Here is a 17506-nt window from a genome sequence, read left to right as displayed (position 1 = left end):
AGTACTGATGAAGAAAATAAGATGGCCTGTCTTCACACTCAATAGGATACAATTTCTTTGTCAAAAGGCAACAAAATCAAAAGGGAAGCTTTGGAAGAACAAATGGAAATTTAATTTAAATTTTTTAACAAGATCTTTCTTTTAAATGACAGATATAATATGTTTTCATCAGAAGGAAAGACAAAGGTTTGAATAATTTGAGCAGTTTGAAATATAATATGGATTACTGGAATATTGCTGAGTCTCCTTTCTTGACTTACTAGCGCCTTGTTTTATTGTAGCCTCCACTGCTCAAATGACTTAGGCTTTCATGTATGTTGACTTGCTATGGCTCCAACAGTATGCCTCATGACATTTTTTGCTTTATGTTTTCAAGCCAGATCACATCATCTGTCACTAGCCAGCATGGGGGTCTGGTGTCCTTGGGTTAAGGGTCAACACCTCATATAAATGCTATAAAAACATGACAGGCAAGATATCAGGTACTATAGGCAAGGCCATTTCGCTGGGAGTGTGGGTAGAGAGTATCAATTGACTTCTTTTTGAACTTTATGCATCTTAAAATTTTGGCCAGACATAACATTTTAAAGGGTTTAGTTGTTGGCCAAGTCTAAATCTGAGGAATTTAGAAGACATGTCATTACATCATGCACTTTTTTCAAATATGTTTATATATTTATTGACTACCTAATATTTCCAGCCCATGTCTATTTTGGAAATGGTGAATGCAGACAATGTATTTGTGAAAATTTGCTTCTTAAATGTAAAATAACACTTATATGGAATTTCTGATCTTTATATTGCCTCTGACAATTGGAACATTGACAATAAGAATTTCTCCTACTCAGTTTTATTGAGCGCCTTCTGTATGCCTTCTCATTTAATTACCAAAATAGACCCTTGGGGTAAAAAATTGTTTTCTCAATTTTGCAGAAAGGGAAACTGAAGCTTACAGCATTCAAGTAATTTAGCCAAAGCCACACAGTTAAATACATTGCAAAATTAAAACTGAAACCTGAAGAATCAGATTCTTAGTTCTAAAATTGGAAAATTTAGATTTGTAGTTAAGAGCTCAGGCCCTGGAGACAGGCTGCCTGGGTTTGAACCCCTTATTACTTATATAATCTTGAAAGTGAAAGTGAAAGTTGCTCAGTCGTGTCCAACTCTTTTTGACCCCATGACCTATACAGTCCATGGAATTCTCTAGGCCAAAATACTTGAGTGGGTAGTCTTTCCCTTCTCATCCTCCCAGCTCAGGGGTCAAAGCCAGGTCTCCTGCATTGCAGGCGGATTCTTTGTCAGCTGAGCCACAAGAGAAGCCCATGTATAATCTTGGACAAGTTATTTGATCTCTCTGTGCCTCTGTTCCCCCAGCTGTAAAATGGGGCACCACAGTAGTGGTAATGCTAGCGCTCATCACAAATTGGGCTCTCCAGGAAGCCTGCTCTGAGACAGAGTCCAGTGTGTGTGATGATTGTTGAGAACTACCCTTGGAATCAACAGCTATGGAAGGCAGGGAAGGAAGATTGGGTGAAGGGAGAAGTCAAAACCAAAGCAGGTACTAAAATGGCCAATCACGGTGGTTTTGCATTGGCCAAAGTAGCAGGCCTTTATACCGTCTTCCAATCTGTTGCTAGATTTGGGCGACCTCAAGACAGGCAAATTCTAGGGTGAGATGGGCATCCATAACCAAGGCCGTCTCTGCAGGGGCTGACTGCCAAAGGAGGCTTGCTGATAGCACCCAGCAGCAAGGATCCCCCTTTCTGGAAGGAGCTCTATGCAGCACATCACCGTTTCCTTCCCAGCACCAGACTACACAGGGTTTTGTGGTTTTTATTTTTAGATTAGATAATCCTCCTTGGAACAGTTGCTTGTATTTAAGCCTTCAGTAAATGTTAGTTTATGTTATTGCTACCACCTTGTTAGCTCTAAGAGTCATGCAGTAGCACTAAAAAAGAATAAATTAAAAAAATGAAAAATCAATAGATCAAACTGCTTGAAAAAACTCAACTGACTTAAAAAAGAGTTTCATAAATTAGCAGGAGTACCTAGCCCAATTAGCTTAAAAAAAAATTATGAGAATTCTCCAAGATACATAAAAAAGTAATTACATAATACATATGTAAAAAGTAATACATAAAAAGTAATTACTATAGTATAATGAACTCTTGTATACCTACCATCTGGTTACTCCTTGACATATTTTTGGAGTGTGGGATAAACTGTAATATTTTACAACAAATCCAGGATATACTATTATTTAATTTATAGAGATTTTAGCATTAATATATGTCTTATTCTGATGAGAGCTTTTTAAAAAATTATTTAACAGTAGTTCCCGTGTGTGTGTGTGTGTGTGTGTGTGTGTGTGTCTGTGCTTAGTTGCTCAGTCATGTCCGATTCTTTGCAACCCCATGGACTCCTCTGTCATGGGATTCTCCAGGCAAGAATATGGAGTGGGTAGCCATTCCTTTCTCCAGGGGATCTTCCCCACCCAGGGATTGAAGCCGGGTCTCCTGCATTGCAGGCAGATTTATTACCATCTAAGCCTAGTTCATACTCTAATTCCCTATTTATCTCAAAGATTTATTTTAGAGGTTTTGTTTAAATCAGAATCCAGGAAAGGTCCACTTAATTTGGTTGTTATATTTTTTTAGATCTCTTTTATTATATAACATCCCAAACTGTTTTCCCTTTTATTTATGCCAGTTATTTGCTGGGGAAAATGGATTTTTTACCCTGGAAAATGTTCCATATTTTGCATTTGAATGATGGTTTCCTTGTTGTCATGTCTTTTAAACTTAACACTTTCTTCCAAGACCCATATTTCCTACAAACCTCTAGCTAAATCTGAGCTTAACTGAATCCTGGTTCGACTTTAATTAAAGAAACACTCAGGTGGTGCAAGGCACAGAACCAAATTTTAATAGACAAAGCACATTTGATGCATCATTTTGGTTAGTCTTCAAGCTGTATTAAAGATTTCCTTAATTCTAGGCCTCTATTAGATATCTATTTAAATATAGGTTAAAGCTTTTGGTTTCCCTCTGTAATTTTACGTTAATGTACAAAGATATAAACTGTATACAGTTCTAGAAGTTAAAAGTCACCTAAGCCACAGTGACACCTGGCAGAATAGTGGTCATAATGTGGTAAAGCGTATGTTTTCTCTTAGGTTATTATTTCACAAAGCTTTGGTTTTTTGACCATTTATGTATTTTAAGTTCTGTGAATTATTTATGATTTCATCTGCTGTTTACATAAGCCCTTTTTGTAGCCTTTAAAATTTTTTTGAATATAAACCTAGAGGTTTCCCCCTTTGGGCTGTTTACTATATTTTAGAAATTGAAAGAATGTATAAATAATATATTGAAGGGCTAGGGGGCAAAAAAAAAGCCCCTGGAAATTATTTCCATCAGAGGTATATTCCTGGAAAATATTCAAGTATATTTAAGTATATTCCTGAAGACAAAACTGGACGTGAATGTAAACGTTTCAGATACATATTCTAGATGAGTTTTATATCAGAATACAAGTAACCTATTCTTATATAAATCTGCCTAGATTGAGTTTTTCTTTTTGTATCCCAAGTAGTATGTATGCTGTTTAACAGTCATTACAGTTTATAAAAACCAAGAGTCTAAAAGTGTTCTTGGATTTTCTGTAATTGATTTCAACTTAATTCTTGAACCATATTTTCGTCAAACAAAATATTCACTCTAGGCAGTTTAAGATGATTTAGTCACTTCTGACAGAGCATCTTTTTGAGATAGAATTTTATGCAAATTTAGACATCATTCTCCCCGTGGTAGCATCTGTGTACAGAGGGAAGCCTCGTAGGGTGAGGTTGGTGGTGTGTGGTGAAGTGCATGTGGTATGTTTACCTAATATGATCCACACCCGGAAAGTGACTGTCCTAAGCTCTGTTTCCAGACATCTACAAAGCTGGTGAATGGACACTTGAACTTCTGCTAACTCTGCCACCAAAATTCCAAAGTCATCCATAAGTAAACCTTTCAGCAGAAACTACAGAAGTATGACTTTACCTCACTTCTCTCTTCCAAATATTGTATGAGTGCATCTGATTGGTTGATCTTAAATCACATCCTGAACCCTAGATGCAAAGGAGAAAATGTTCATTTTAGATTTCTAGGCTCTAGAACGGAGAAGGCAATGGCACCCCACTCCAGTACTCTTGCCTGGAAAATCCCAAGGGTGGAGGAACCTGGAAGGCTGCAGTCCATGGGGTCGCTGAGGGTTGGACACGACTGAGCGACTTCACTTTCACTTTTCACTTTCATGCACTGGAGAAGGAAATGGCAACCCACTCCAGTGTTCTTGCCTGGAGAATCCCGGGGATGGGGGAGCCTGCAGGGCTGCTGTCTATGGGGTCGCACAGAGTCGGACACGACTGAAGTGACTTAGCAGCAGCAGCAGCAGCAGGCTCTAGAAAGAGTGCTAAGAGAAGGAAACGGAGTTATTGTTTAAAGCCTCCAAAGTTCCTGTTTGGCATAAAGTTTTATAAATAGTAGTGATGATTATACAGCAGAAGTACAGTGGGGGGGTATACTTAATGCCACTGAATTGTATGCTTAAAAATGGTTAGCATGGTATATTTGATGTTTTATATATATATTTTTTACCACAGTTTGTTTAAGAAGACTATGAACACTTGTTTCTCCTTGATATATCTGACAAGTCAGTTTGACAAATATTTCCAAAACGCTTCCAAGTACCAGGCACTCTAGTAGGCAATGAAGAGACAAAATGATTAAGACGGTCACTGCCCTATAGTCAATGCCGCACTTACTCTGAAAGGCCCAGTGTAAATGCCTCTCCCGTTACTTTAATTTCTTTGAATAACGTGTTTTGTTAGTAACTGTGTGGAGGATTTAAGAATGTGAAGGCTGTAAGAAGAAGTAACACGTGGTTTTCCTACCCTCAGAGTCGAGTATTTACTTAGGGAGAGTGAACATGCATACTAACAGACAAGAGCGCTACACTGTCCTCTTTTTTTGTGTGACAAATACTGACTGATAAATGATCTTTGGGAAGCTGAAAGGGAAAAAAATGGAGAGAAGAGAGATATTCTGAGGGAGAAGGACGCATGAGCACGTTTGAAACACAACGGGAGTAGCTAAGTGTATAGTTTTTACAGTTTAGAGCGCAACTTCATCTTAAAACATTGTCTTGAATGGATAGTATCAAAAGTAGGATACAAATCATAAGAAACACACACATGTCCTCAGTAAGGCCTGTTGGCTTTTTGTTTTTCTTTAACTGTTCTATACATTGTAGTGTTACTTTTTATTCTTATCTTGATGATATTTTATAAATTATTTATTTTCCTTTAAGGATAGTTTTACATTTTCTAATGTTTATCCTTTCAGGGAAACAAAGTCAAGCCGCCCAATCTAACTGCTCAAGCCAAGTCCTCTCCAGCTCACACCCCTTCCACAAGAGCCGCCCGGGCCCCGAGCTTCCCGCCGTGCTCAGCAGCTGCGGGCCACAAGGGGGCGCGCTCGGTCAGCCCGCCGAAGCCCTCGGGGTCCTCCGCTCTGCGCCTCCAGCCAGAGTCTGTTCTGAGCAGCAAGAAAGCGCCGTCTGACCAGGCCGCACAAGTACTGGAAGTACCCAAGCCCACCAGAGGAAATGCTCAAGTTCAAGACACAAACTTTAGCTCCCAACATAATATTGCCCCTAGATTCATACCAGTTTTCAAAAGTCGACCGCTACAGACGACCAAAAGTATTTTAGCACCTGAGAACCTGAGAAGAAAACGTGTTGATACAGAATCTAAGTTGTTTTCACTGAAATCTAGTGAGATCCAGGACGATAAACCAAATTTAGATCCAACTACTAAAAAAAGACCTAGTCATAGCATTCAGATGAAGGCTAAAAATCTGAATCTCAAGACTTGTAGATCTCTGCAAGAAAAAAACACTGAATCCTATGGAAATATGACAAAAAATCCCCTTTCTAGTGGAAAATCATTGATCACGAGTTTAAGTGAAAGTAAACAACTGTCTAATAGTTCAGTATTTCAGATGCCAACTAGCAATTTAGATGTACTAAAAAGTGCTGTTGGCTCCCAAGTGAATGGAAAAGAGAATTTGACAAGCAAATATATAACACAGGTTTTAGGGAAAAGCCATGAGTCACTAAAAGTAAAAAGACAACCACATATTTTTGAGTCAGACACAGATCCGGAAGATTCCCAACCGCTACAGCCGCAATCAGTTGACCAAACTAAAGAAGCTGATGTAACTGACCACCAATTAACAGTAAGCAGAACAGCCCCCAAGTCTAAGAAGTTATGTCAGGACTCTCTAAAAACGTCAAAGAAGGCTCACTCCAATACTGTCCTTTGTGGACAATCCCGTGCTAGGAAACAGGTAAAAAACCAAAATGCAATTTTAATCTGGGGCCACTCATCATGTGATACACTTTTAAACCCCCTAAATAAAGATTTAAATGATTTGCCAAAGATCTCTTAGAAACACACTGAGAATCAGAGTATCTAACACACCTGCAAGTATATACAATTAATTTATAATAAAATGTGATTCTTCAATCTGGTTACAGATACATCACTTGGACAAATCAAAACCCAAGAAGTCTCTCATTCCTAAAGCTTAGGACATGGATGTGAAAGAAGGAAATATCCACCAGGTAACTTCAGTAATATCTTCTGAGTCGTTTTTTATGACATTACCCAAATTGGAATCATCAAGATTAGGGGTCCCCAATCTCATGTACCAAAGGAACTACCTTTAATTCCTTGAAGCCTTAAAAATCTAGGAAATAGTAAATGGTGGGGACAGTACAGCCCTTGACGAAGGACTGTGTGCAACAGCTGTGGTGTGTTGTAAGAGGGCCCTAAAGAGGGGTGAGGTAGAGGGGTCCCATCACTGGCTCCCACCCACTGTGGGGTCTCAGCAGACTAAGAGGAGGGCGCTGCAGCAACTGACTGCCTAAAGATGTAGGATTTCACAGCCGCTAGAGCACCTACCTTTTGGACTCTCACCCAAGATAACAAACTTCAAATGATATTTCCAAAGTTAATCATTGAGTTCAAGTTTACTCCAAAGAATTTTACAGTGCTGGCTGGAGTTAAACATGAGATTTAGCTGAAAACGCTGAGTCCACAGCTCTGAAATCACAAAACCATGCATTTGGAAAAAGCATTTTATTTTGTCCTGCCATCTGGTTAATCTAAGAACAAACATATTACTAAAATATACACAAATACTTTTCTGCATAGAACTGCTGGAATATTTTCAATTCAAATTTACTATAAATGAACTAGAAAGCATTTTCTCATTTTCTCTTCCAAATGCTATTTCTCTCCATAATTAATAGAATTTTAGCCTGATTTGAATTAACCAAGAGATAATTAAGTCTATTTTCATTTATTTTATAATTTTATGTTTCATGTAGTGTTTGATGTCTTTCTTTAAACAACCAGTAGATGGTTGAGGAAAAATTTTTATTTCCATTGTTTAAGATAATGACATCTACTCTGGGTTTCATGTTGTTTTAGAAGTATAGCACTTTGCCACTTTGAATTTTTTTATTGTTTAGTCTCTAAGTCCTATCCACCTCTTGCGACTCCATGGTCTATAGCCCTCCATGCTCTGTCCATGGGGATTTCCCAGACAGGAATACTGGAGTAGGTTGCCATTTCTTTCTCAAGGGGATCTTCCCAACACAGAGATCAAACCCACGTCTCAGGTTCTTTATCACTAGAGTCACCTGGGAAGCCCTCTTTGAATTACATAAGACCTAACACAATTTTTAACAATTAAATAATCATTCCATTAGCTAGGAAGAATAACATGATGAGAAAAACCATAGGATATTATTATAGAAAACAATATCCCCAAATATAAAATTAATATATATGCCTGTAAAATTTTTGAATAATACAAAACAGGTTCAAGAAAAGGTAAAAAATAAAAATAAAAAACCACCTGCAATTCCTCTTTGCAGAGATAACCACTCTGAACAACAGATGGACACGCACACACTCCTGTGAACATGGAATCAGGCTCCATATGCTGCTGTGGAAACTCTTTTTTCACTTAACAGGCTTTTTCATCATTGGATAGGATTCCATTGCATGTGGATGTACTATATTTGACTGTTCCTAATGATTGATGTTTAAGTTGTTCCCAACCTTTCACTATAACAACGAGTTACATAATTAGTCTTAGTACAGATCTTTGCAAAATGTCCAGTTATACAGTAGCTTTTTTATTATTGAAACTTGGTTGGATTCATTATTTTTACTGTTAAAATTTTCAACCACAGAACATACAGATAATAGTGTAAAAAACCTCTGAGTACCTATCACCCTGCTTCAAGAATTATTAATATTTTGCCACTCTGTTTCATCTATTTCTCACTGGTAACACTTTTTTATTATACTAATTTAAAGCAAATTCAGCACATCATTTGGTTTTACCCAAAATATGTTTTCTCGTACGGATAAAGCATAGAATATTTTTAAAGAAAAAAAAAGAATGTGTTTATATACATTACATTTTGAAGGTCTACCATATCTTTGTTGAGTCACTAAATTTCATTTTAGTTTAATAGGCAAACCAACAGGAAGACCTCAATAAAAATAAAATAAATTTCACAGAAGAACTAGAGCCTTCAGTCATATAATCAGGATACTGGAGGGTGATTTTATTCGTTCAGTCTTGAAATGATAAAACTGCAGTTGACCGTGTGGCCTCGTGTCCAGCAGTCCCATTCCATTCTGGGTTCCTGGCCAAGATGCAGAAGTATAACTACATCGAAGCAAATGTCAACAACGACATTTGGTCTAATATTTAAAAAGAGGGAAACTGAAATGGAGCTTCTGTTCTAACAAGTATTATTCTGGCTTTCAAACATTTTAGATATTTAATTTAAAAAATGTGATATAATTGTTGTGGTAAGATATTTAAAGAAACCAAAAATCCTTATTGATGTTCCACTGAAATAATCCTTCATTAAAAAAGAGCAGCAGAGGGTCAAATATAAGTTGAGCTTAATTTTATAGTGTGACTTACTGCTTTTACTACTTCCCTAAACCATTGCAATTAAAGGCAAAAGTGAACACAGATTTTATTTCAAAACTGTAAATATAAAAATAATATAATTAAAATTGTACCTTGTTAGTTTACTGTATACCTTTGCTGTAAACATTTCTATTGTCCAGAGTTATCTTTATAATTATTTTACCATTTTCTTAGGGAAGTACATCTGGTTTAAACCCTATTTTGAACATGCCTTTCTCATTCTAAAACTAGTATGATGGACAACTAGTAGACTGCAGTAAAAAACGGTATGTCACTTTGTGAGGCTATGGTGGAAATATTTGTTTATGAAAGTGCTGTTAATAAGGATAAATATTTGATCACTTGATCAGTCATCCACAACACACTCATTCCTGAAACCAGCATTCCTTCTGTTCCATGTATCTCTAGACTGCCTTCCTGTTACTGTTCTGTTATCATGCCTCAGGTAGGTAAAACTTATTTTACTATTAGGCTTAGCAAAATAATTTAAAAAGATAAATCCACTTGATCAAGTAGTGTATTATATCTTCCTGTTCATTATATAAAAAATCTTGATAGCCCCTCCTCCACTCTGTTAGTGTCTAAAACTTAGAATTTGTAGGAAAGTATTTCTTTAGATAAATATTAACCTACATGGCAAAAGCCTGCTTATGTTAGGATCAGTATATTTTCTGGTGTAAAGTAGGTTTATTTTTCATCTTGTAATATTTATAATACCTAAATGAAAATTTACCAAATATATATATACACATATAACATATAAATGCATATACATATATGTGTATATATATGATTTACTATAAAGATAAATTGATTGGTAATTTACTAGTCCATATTCAGACCACATTGTGCACAAATTCACTGGAGAAATCAGTGAAGTTTTTTATTCATTTTAAAGATTATAATTTTGAAAGCCAGAATAATTCCAAATCTAATTAAGGAAAACTTAATTATTTTCTTGTTTAAATTTTTGGTAATCTGTATGCATTGTGGGATACCCCTACCTAACTCTGCCCTCAAATCATTTTTCACATTCCAATTGTATGTTGTTAGCTTTAGTACCATTACAATTTCAAAACCATAAATAAATGATTTTGTTTGCCTAAATACAGAATCTGAAAAGATCAGCCATTGCATTTAAAAACCAAGTATGCTGAAATTAATGATAAAAATCACCTTCATAGACATTAAAAATTTTTTTCTACCTTTTATATTTTAAATTTCACAATATTGCTTACTATATCACTATTTTATTTGTATTTTATTATATATTACTATAATTTTTATATCTCATTTTATTTATATTTTATTTATTGCTTACATAGCAAGTAAGAAATATGAGTTAGTCAGTGATTAGCTTTTATCTGACTAGCCAGTTGACTACCCAGTTTTTGCTCTTTTTCAAATTTCACATCATCTGCTGCTATGCTGAAACTGACAATATATTGAGTATTTGCTGATACTTAAGAATGGTCAGTATTGATAAGTGCTTAAAAATGTCATGGTCTTTATTTATTGATGCTTAAAATATTCATGTTGTATCCTACATGGTGTCATAGTGTCTTATTTTTAATGAAAATAATGTATTTCAAATAGATGTATTTCCCTATGTCAGAGTGACTGTAAGTAGGACTGGAAAGGCTTGGATAAATAATAAATTCCTTTACCTCTGTGGTTCTATTTCTTCGCATGCATTTACTGCTGGACCCATGTAAAACAATTTTAGGTTCTCACCCCTTAACAAAACCTTTATTCTCAAAGTTGCACATCCCTCTTTTTAATATAGTTTTATTTATTTCAGCTGTGCTGGGCTTTGGCTGGCGTGTGGGCTTTTGTCTCGTTGCAGGGAGTGGGAGCCCCTCTCTAGCTGCGGTGTGCGGGCTTCTCGTTGCGGTGGCTTCTCTTGGTGTGGAGCAGCAGCTCTGGGGCCCATGGGCGCAGTGTGGCAGCTCCGGGGCTCGTGAGCACAGGCTCAACAGTTGCGGCCCGGGGCTTAGTTGCTCTGTGATATGTGGGGTCTTCCCAGATCAGGGGTCAAACTCATGTCTCCTGCGTTGGCAGGTAGATTCTTTACCACTGAGCCACTAGGGAAGCCCCAAGTCTCACATTCTTTCATTCAACAAACATTTATTTAGTATTTGCTGTGTTCCAAGAGCTATTGCAGATGCTTGGGATATACCAGTGAACACCGGCAGAAAGAGACAAACAGTAAACATAACAAATAAGTTATGTTTTAGAAGGTGACAAATGTAGGAAAAAAGAAACACATATTCCTATATAAAAATAGAAACTGCAGTCATATTCAAGGAGAAATCTGGCAAAATTATTGGCTTTGTGGTTTATGATATATCTACTTATCTCACCATTAGAGTTGTTTGGGAATAAAATATTTAAATCTCTGAGTTAAGCAGCTTTTAAAATAAAATCCTGGGTCTGCATGTAGAGGGAACACATGTCAGTATAATCATTTAGCTAAGATGAATAACATAATGGAATTTTAAAAACATGCTATTTAAATCATTATAAGGTTTTATTTCTAAGAGTAAGGATTTTATATAAATTGCCTTTTCCAAATCCAGTTCTAGGTCTGCCCCTTACCATTACTACCAAAAAGAAAGAAATATGGGACTTTTATGAAGAAAATGCAGCCTCACTGCCCTCATTTCCCTTTGGTTCTCAGCTTGGTGAATGCTTGTTTTGGTCTGGATCAGAAGTTGAAAACTATCTACCTTTTTGGAGTTCCTGTTTTTGATAATGGCACGCTAGGTTATTCAAGCTAACCCTCTCATGGAAAGCAACTAAAAATGCTGGATGAATTTTCTTAGAGTTTGTAGAAACATCGAAGAACCCAAGTGATGTATGGAATTACAGTCAAAAAACACTAAGAAAAAACCAGAAAGGTAAACAGAGAATTCAAAATCACTTTTGCTCCTAAGATATGTGATAATCCAGACTTGACATGGAGCTGTGTTTCCACGACATTGAAGAGTGAAGGGAGACAAATGTCCAAGTTCAGAGCCCACAGAGACAGAGAGCCCAAGGGAGATGCCGGCACGCCCTGCAGCACAGGCGCTTTCCTGGACCCTGAAGGCTATGCCCACAGTGAAGGGACGCCCTTGTAACTAGCTCCATGCTCTCTTCCCCCAGGGACCTGTAAAGGGCCCCCCAGTGGATTTCTGCCCAAATGTATATCACCAAGGTGATCTAAGAAACCTCAAACCAAGAATTAGCTTAAAATACCAGACATATAAAACTATTGGAAATGCCAAAACCTTTGGGAAGAAATGGAACTTTATTGAATTATATTAAAAAATACTATCCAAGTAAATGGAGAACTATGTCACGTTCATAGATTGGAACTCAATCTATGAGAAAAATTGAAAGAGATTTCCATCCAAATTTCAACATATTTGTTTTAGAACTTGATAAGCTTCTTATAAAATTGATATGGAATGTAAAAGTCAAGAATAAGCAAAGACTCTTAGAGGAAAAAAGATAAGAAGGGAGCACTTGCTCTCCAGATAGCAAGATTTATACAAAGCTGTAATAATTAATACGGTATTGGTATGCAGACTAACAAACCACTGGAACAGAGTCCAGAAAGGGACCGATACATATAAGATTGCATACTATCCCAGTTCATAATAGCTCAAACACAATCTAAATGACTGGTATGAATTTTACAAACATAAAGAAGCAAGGTAACAAAAGAGCTTCCATTCATGGGTAGTCCAAAGAGAGGACAAACTCAACCGTGTTGTTTGAGGATGAATGCTTACCTGTGTGCTAAGTTAGTCGTGTCTGACTCTGCAACCCCATGGACCGTAGCCTGCCAGCCTTCTCTGTGCATTGGATTCCCCAGGCAAGAACATGGAGTGGGTTACCATGCCCTCCTCCAGGGGATATTCCTGACTCAGGGATCGAACCCGAGTCTCCTGCATCTCCTGAGCCACTGGAGAACCCCTCAGGGATGACTATATAAGTATACACATTATAAAGGAAAACAAAGAAACTGTTGTTTAAAAATCCAGTACAGTGGTGCCTCCCAAGGGAGGGGAGGGACTGTAACCTGGGCAGGTAGATGGTGGGAAGTCCTTCTGGAACAGTGGTAATTTCCATTTCATTTCTTGTCCTGGGTGATATTATACAAGCATTGACTTTATAATTGTCCATTAAACTCTATCTATATGTTTATGCACTTTTGAATGTGTAGGTTGTATTTCATGGGGTATATGTGTGTGTTATTTTGAGAAAAATAATACCAAAAAAAAAAAAAACCTTCACACAGCGTAAAAGCCGTAAAGGTCTTACCTTTGGGGCTGTAAGGTAGTAAAATGGGGCTGTAGTTCATAACGATTGCATTCTGACAGTTCTCTGAAGGATGGTGGGCGCCCAGGGCTCCCAGAATGTAACAGCAGCTTGAAAGCAGAGTGAGCTGCCTTTGGGGGCATGAGGGTGAGCGGCGAGGGCAAGGGCAGCAGCAATACCGCCTGGGGTGTGGGATTCACAGGGCAGTCCCGTGAGGCTCGTCTCGTCCTGCGCAGAGGGATGCACTGCTTCAAGCTTCTCCACCCAGCACTTCAGTTTCTAGAGGTTCATCCTGACAAAGTTACTGGATAAGAAACCAACTTCATGTACACATGCGTGCTAACATTGTTAGCACTACAGACCCTAACACTTCAGACACTCATCAAAGCAGCATCGCGTCCTTCTAATGGGTGCCTACACACTATTACGGAGAAGGAAACGGCAACCCACTCCAGCATTCTTGCCTGGAAAATCCCATGGACAGAGTGGCCTGGCGGGCTACAGTCAGACGTGACTGAGCAGCTGAGCGCACACACACACACATAAAAAGCAGTTAATGATTATGACCTAGACTTTTACGGCGTATCTATAAAACAAAGAACTTTTATATATTATAACATTAAGCAAGCTATGTTTCCCAGAGCAATAAATCCAGCCTGCCTTTTCTCTCCTAAGAACTAGTTTTCATACTTCATAAACTAAAGAAAGCCACGCTATACATGCGGCTGCTGAGATGAAACAAAGGAAAGTATTTTTAGTCATATTTCTCTTTAACCAGATTTACCACATTTCATTACTTTGCTGCCTACTATTGCTCTGCAGTCCCTGAGGAAATAACTAGATGAAACTGAGAGTAAAAACAACATGAAGTAGGACATTCAATACCCCAGGTTGTATACACCCAATCCGGTTGCACAATGATTAAATTTAGCTCTAGTTAACCTGATTTCAAGTGCAGTTCAAATCTGGGGCCTATGAGAACCAGAATGCTTGCTCTACGTGATCAGAAAACATTTATATTGAAACATATGGTTTTGAGTTTCCCTCGCATATAGGAACAGACACCAGGCGGGTTCTCCTTTGAGAGATCACTGAGTTGTATTTGTACTGCCAATGTGACAGAGATTTTATTTGGCCAAGAAGAGCATCAGCCCCGCAGTCCCTGCCGCTCCCCTCTGTACACCTCCGTCTCCCTCTGTGGCGTCTCCACCCCGCGGTGCTCGAGGAATGGGTAGACGGCTCCCTCTGGATTTGGGGACCGTGACGTTTCCAACAGGCGGCTCTCGTTAGACTCAGTCTCCCAAAGCTTTCCAACTTTGAACGCGTCATCTCACTGTTTGAAAAGAGACCGCAAAGCATAGAGCCTCTGGGTAACTCAAAAGGAAGAATTTTCAGACATTTAAAGTTGATTACATAACAAGGCTGTGTAATCTCTTCCTGGAGAAGGGGAGAGTGGAATTTCCAAGTCAAACTGGGTCACTTTTGCCTGGACTGGCTTTAATTAACTGGCAAATCTTCTGGGAAGTATGGAAATAGACCAAATGTCCCCTCAAGTTTCCTTCAAACCTGCCTGCTCTTTGCTGAAGGACAGAACATAAGACCAGAAAGAGATCATGGCCAAGGGGTCCAAGTCCTCCTCAGAGCAGTGAGGGAACTGAGGTACAGAGTAAATGCTGTTCACGTTATTATTATAATGACGAGGAAAAAATAATTGTTGCTTTCTAGTCCCATCTTGCTCTTTAAAAAATCTAATTGTGAAAGATATCATGGATTCAAAAGTGTTTATAAAGTATACATGCGAGGTTCAGTACCTCAGAAGCTTCTCTTCTTTTTTAAAAAAATTTGTTTTAATTAGAGGCTAATTACTTTACAATATTGTAGTGGTTTTTGCCATGCACTGACATGGATCAGCAATGGGTGCACGTGTGGCTTCTCTTCTTTAATATTCATTCACTTACTTGGCTGCGCTGGATCTTAGTTGCGACATGTGGAGTCTTCCGTCTTTGTTGCGGCTCGCAGGTCCTAGTTTTGAGCTGCAGCATGGACGATCTTTAGCTGTGCCATGCAAACTCTGAGTTGCGGCCTGTGGGGTCTAGTTCCCCAACCAGGGATTGAGCCCAGGCCCTCCACACTGGCAGTGCGGTGTCTCAGACACCGGACCACTGCGGAGTCCCCCTGAGAGCGTCTTCAGTGTCTCTGCCTGACCTCATTCCTTCCCTGCCCCCAGAGAAGCAGCACAGGGAACTCTCCTCGGCGGTCTGTAACAGCTTGCGTGGACGGGAAATCCGAAAAGGAGGGGATACGTGTGGCTTCCCTTGTGGCTCAGCCGGTAAAGAATCCGCCCGAAGTGCGGGAGACCTGGGTTCGATCCCTGGGTTGGGAAGATCCCCTGGAGAAGGGAAAGGCTACCCACTCCAGCATTCTGGCCTGGAGAATCCCATGGACTAGACAGTTGCAAAGAGTCGGATACGACTGAGCAACTCACTTCCATAGCTGATTCACTTTACTGTACACCTGAGACTAACACAACGTTGGGCATCAGCTATACTCTAAACAGGTTTTTTAAATAGTTAGAGCAAGACAGTATTTTTCTCTCTTGGCCAGACAGCCTTTTCCTTTTGCTTTATATATACAAAATATCACGGGAGCGACGCTGTTTAGGTTAATTCCACTTGGTTTTCCTCTTTTATTCTTATCTGTTTCATCTTCTTCACGGCATCAGGCATGCTTCCCTCGGATGTGTGCCCAGTTCTGCTTTTGCTCTGTCGAGGGTACTGGGCGACCCCCCAGGCCCTCCCAAACCCTCCTCCCAGGAAGCATGAGAGGGGCTCTGCCAGACAACGTCACACACGCCAGCTCTCAGCGCGGGAAGACGAGGAGACGGGAGAGCCCTGGAGCCTCAGAGGGAGTCCCAGTAACTCAGAATTGAGAATCTGCAGATTCAAGCAGTTGAAACCACAAGAGCTGATGAGCTTTCTCAAGGGTGAGTATTTAAGTAATTACTGGAGCAACGGTAAATGTATGCTTCCTGGGAACCACGTGGATCCCCAAACAGAATTCAGGGCCCTTGTTAAGCTGCAGCAGCAAGTGGGTGCTGGGAAATAACCAATGTTGGCTGCAAGCTGTAACCCCAGAACCCTGACCTCATCGACCTGTAACCAAAACCTTAGTGGTCATATTTCCACTAAAAATGGGCTTTCACTCATTCATTTGTCAAATATTTAGAAAGCACCTACTATGTGCCAGGACCCTGGAGAAGGAAATGACAACCCACTCCAGTATTGTTGCCTGGAGAATCCCGTGGACAGAGGAGCCTGGCAGGCTACAGTCCATGGAGTAGCAAGAGTCGGACACAACTTAGCGACTAAAAACACAACACAAATGTGCCAGGAACTGCACTAGGGGCCAGATGTGTATCAGATGTCAAAGACCCAGTCAGTCCTCCCCGAATCCAGCAGGGAAGAGAGGCAATCAGGCTGTGAAGAGATGTTAAATGCTACCAGAAAGGAAGTGTTGGGTTGGCCTAAGAGTTCTTTCTGCAACAGTATACAGAAAAAACAGAACGAACTTTTGGCCAACCCTATATAATGAGCTATTATGGAAGCTATCTAGAGCAGCAGCACAGCTTCCAGAAAGAAGAGACTTTTAAGGATATTTCTGTGGGTGAGAATTTGTAGTGTGCCCTGGAGGTAAAAGAGTGGTCTGCTTGTGTGCTAAGTTGCTTCACTCATGTCTGACCCTTTGTGACCCCATGGACTGTAGCCCGCCAGGCTCCTCTGTCCATGGGATTCTCCAGGCAAGAATACTGGAGTCAGTTGCCATGCCCTCCTCCAGGGGATCTTCCCGACCCAGGGATTGAACCCTCGTCTCTTACGTTTCCTGCATTGGCAGATGGGTTCTTTACAACTAGCTCCACCTGGGAAGCCCAGAAAGCGTGATCTAGACAGAGGAAAACCTGTGTGTGAGAAGACCAGAGAAAGGCGTGGTAAGTCTAAGGAACTAAAGCAGGTCTGTGAGGCTAGCAGGAGGCAAGGAGGAAGGAACACTGAGAGACGCTGCTGGACAGAAGGGATGGGGGATTTGGGATTAGACAAAGACAAGGCTGGATACGAGGGTTGCTGTTGGGA

The 17506-nt window shown here is 39.5% G+C and overlaps 1 protein-coding gene across 2 annotated transcripts in view; it reads left to right on the top strand.

Moving 5' to 3' along the window:
- Window positions 1-10751, top strand: part of C24H18orf63 (chromosome 24 C18orf63 homolog) — a 31248-nt gene extending 20497 nt beyond the window's left edge. The window contains exons 2-4 of one of the 2 annotated variants that reach the window (XM_086372579.1): window positions 5391-6395; window positions 6586-6672; window positions 7993-10751. In XM_086372579.1, the coding sequence (XP_086228705.1) occupies window positions 5391-6395; window positions 6586-6639 (1059 nt within the window). In that variant the 3' untranslated portion in view covers window positions 6640-6672; window positions 7993-10751. The remainder of the gene's footprint in view (window positions 1-5390; window positions 6396-6585; window positions 6673-7992) is intronic. The other variant, XM_086372580.1, reaches the window with a different exon arrangement.
- The last annotated feature ends 6755 nt before the right edge of the window (window positions 10752-17506 follow it).

Source organism: Bos grunniens, chromosome 24 (assembly GCF_055505025.1).
Source record: "Bos grunniens cultivar Pamir isolate PY7600 chromosome 24, Bosgru_T2T1.0, whole genome shotgun sequence".
NCBI classification, from domain to species: Eukaryota; Metazoa; Chordata; class Mammalia; order Artiodactyla; family Bovidae; genus Bos; species Bos grunniens.
The sequence above is the reverse complement of the archived record's forward strand: the minus strand, read 5'-3'. Positions and strand labels throughout refer to the sequence as shown.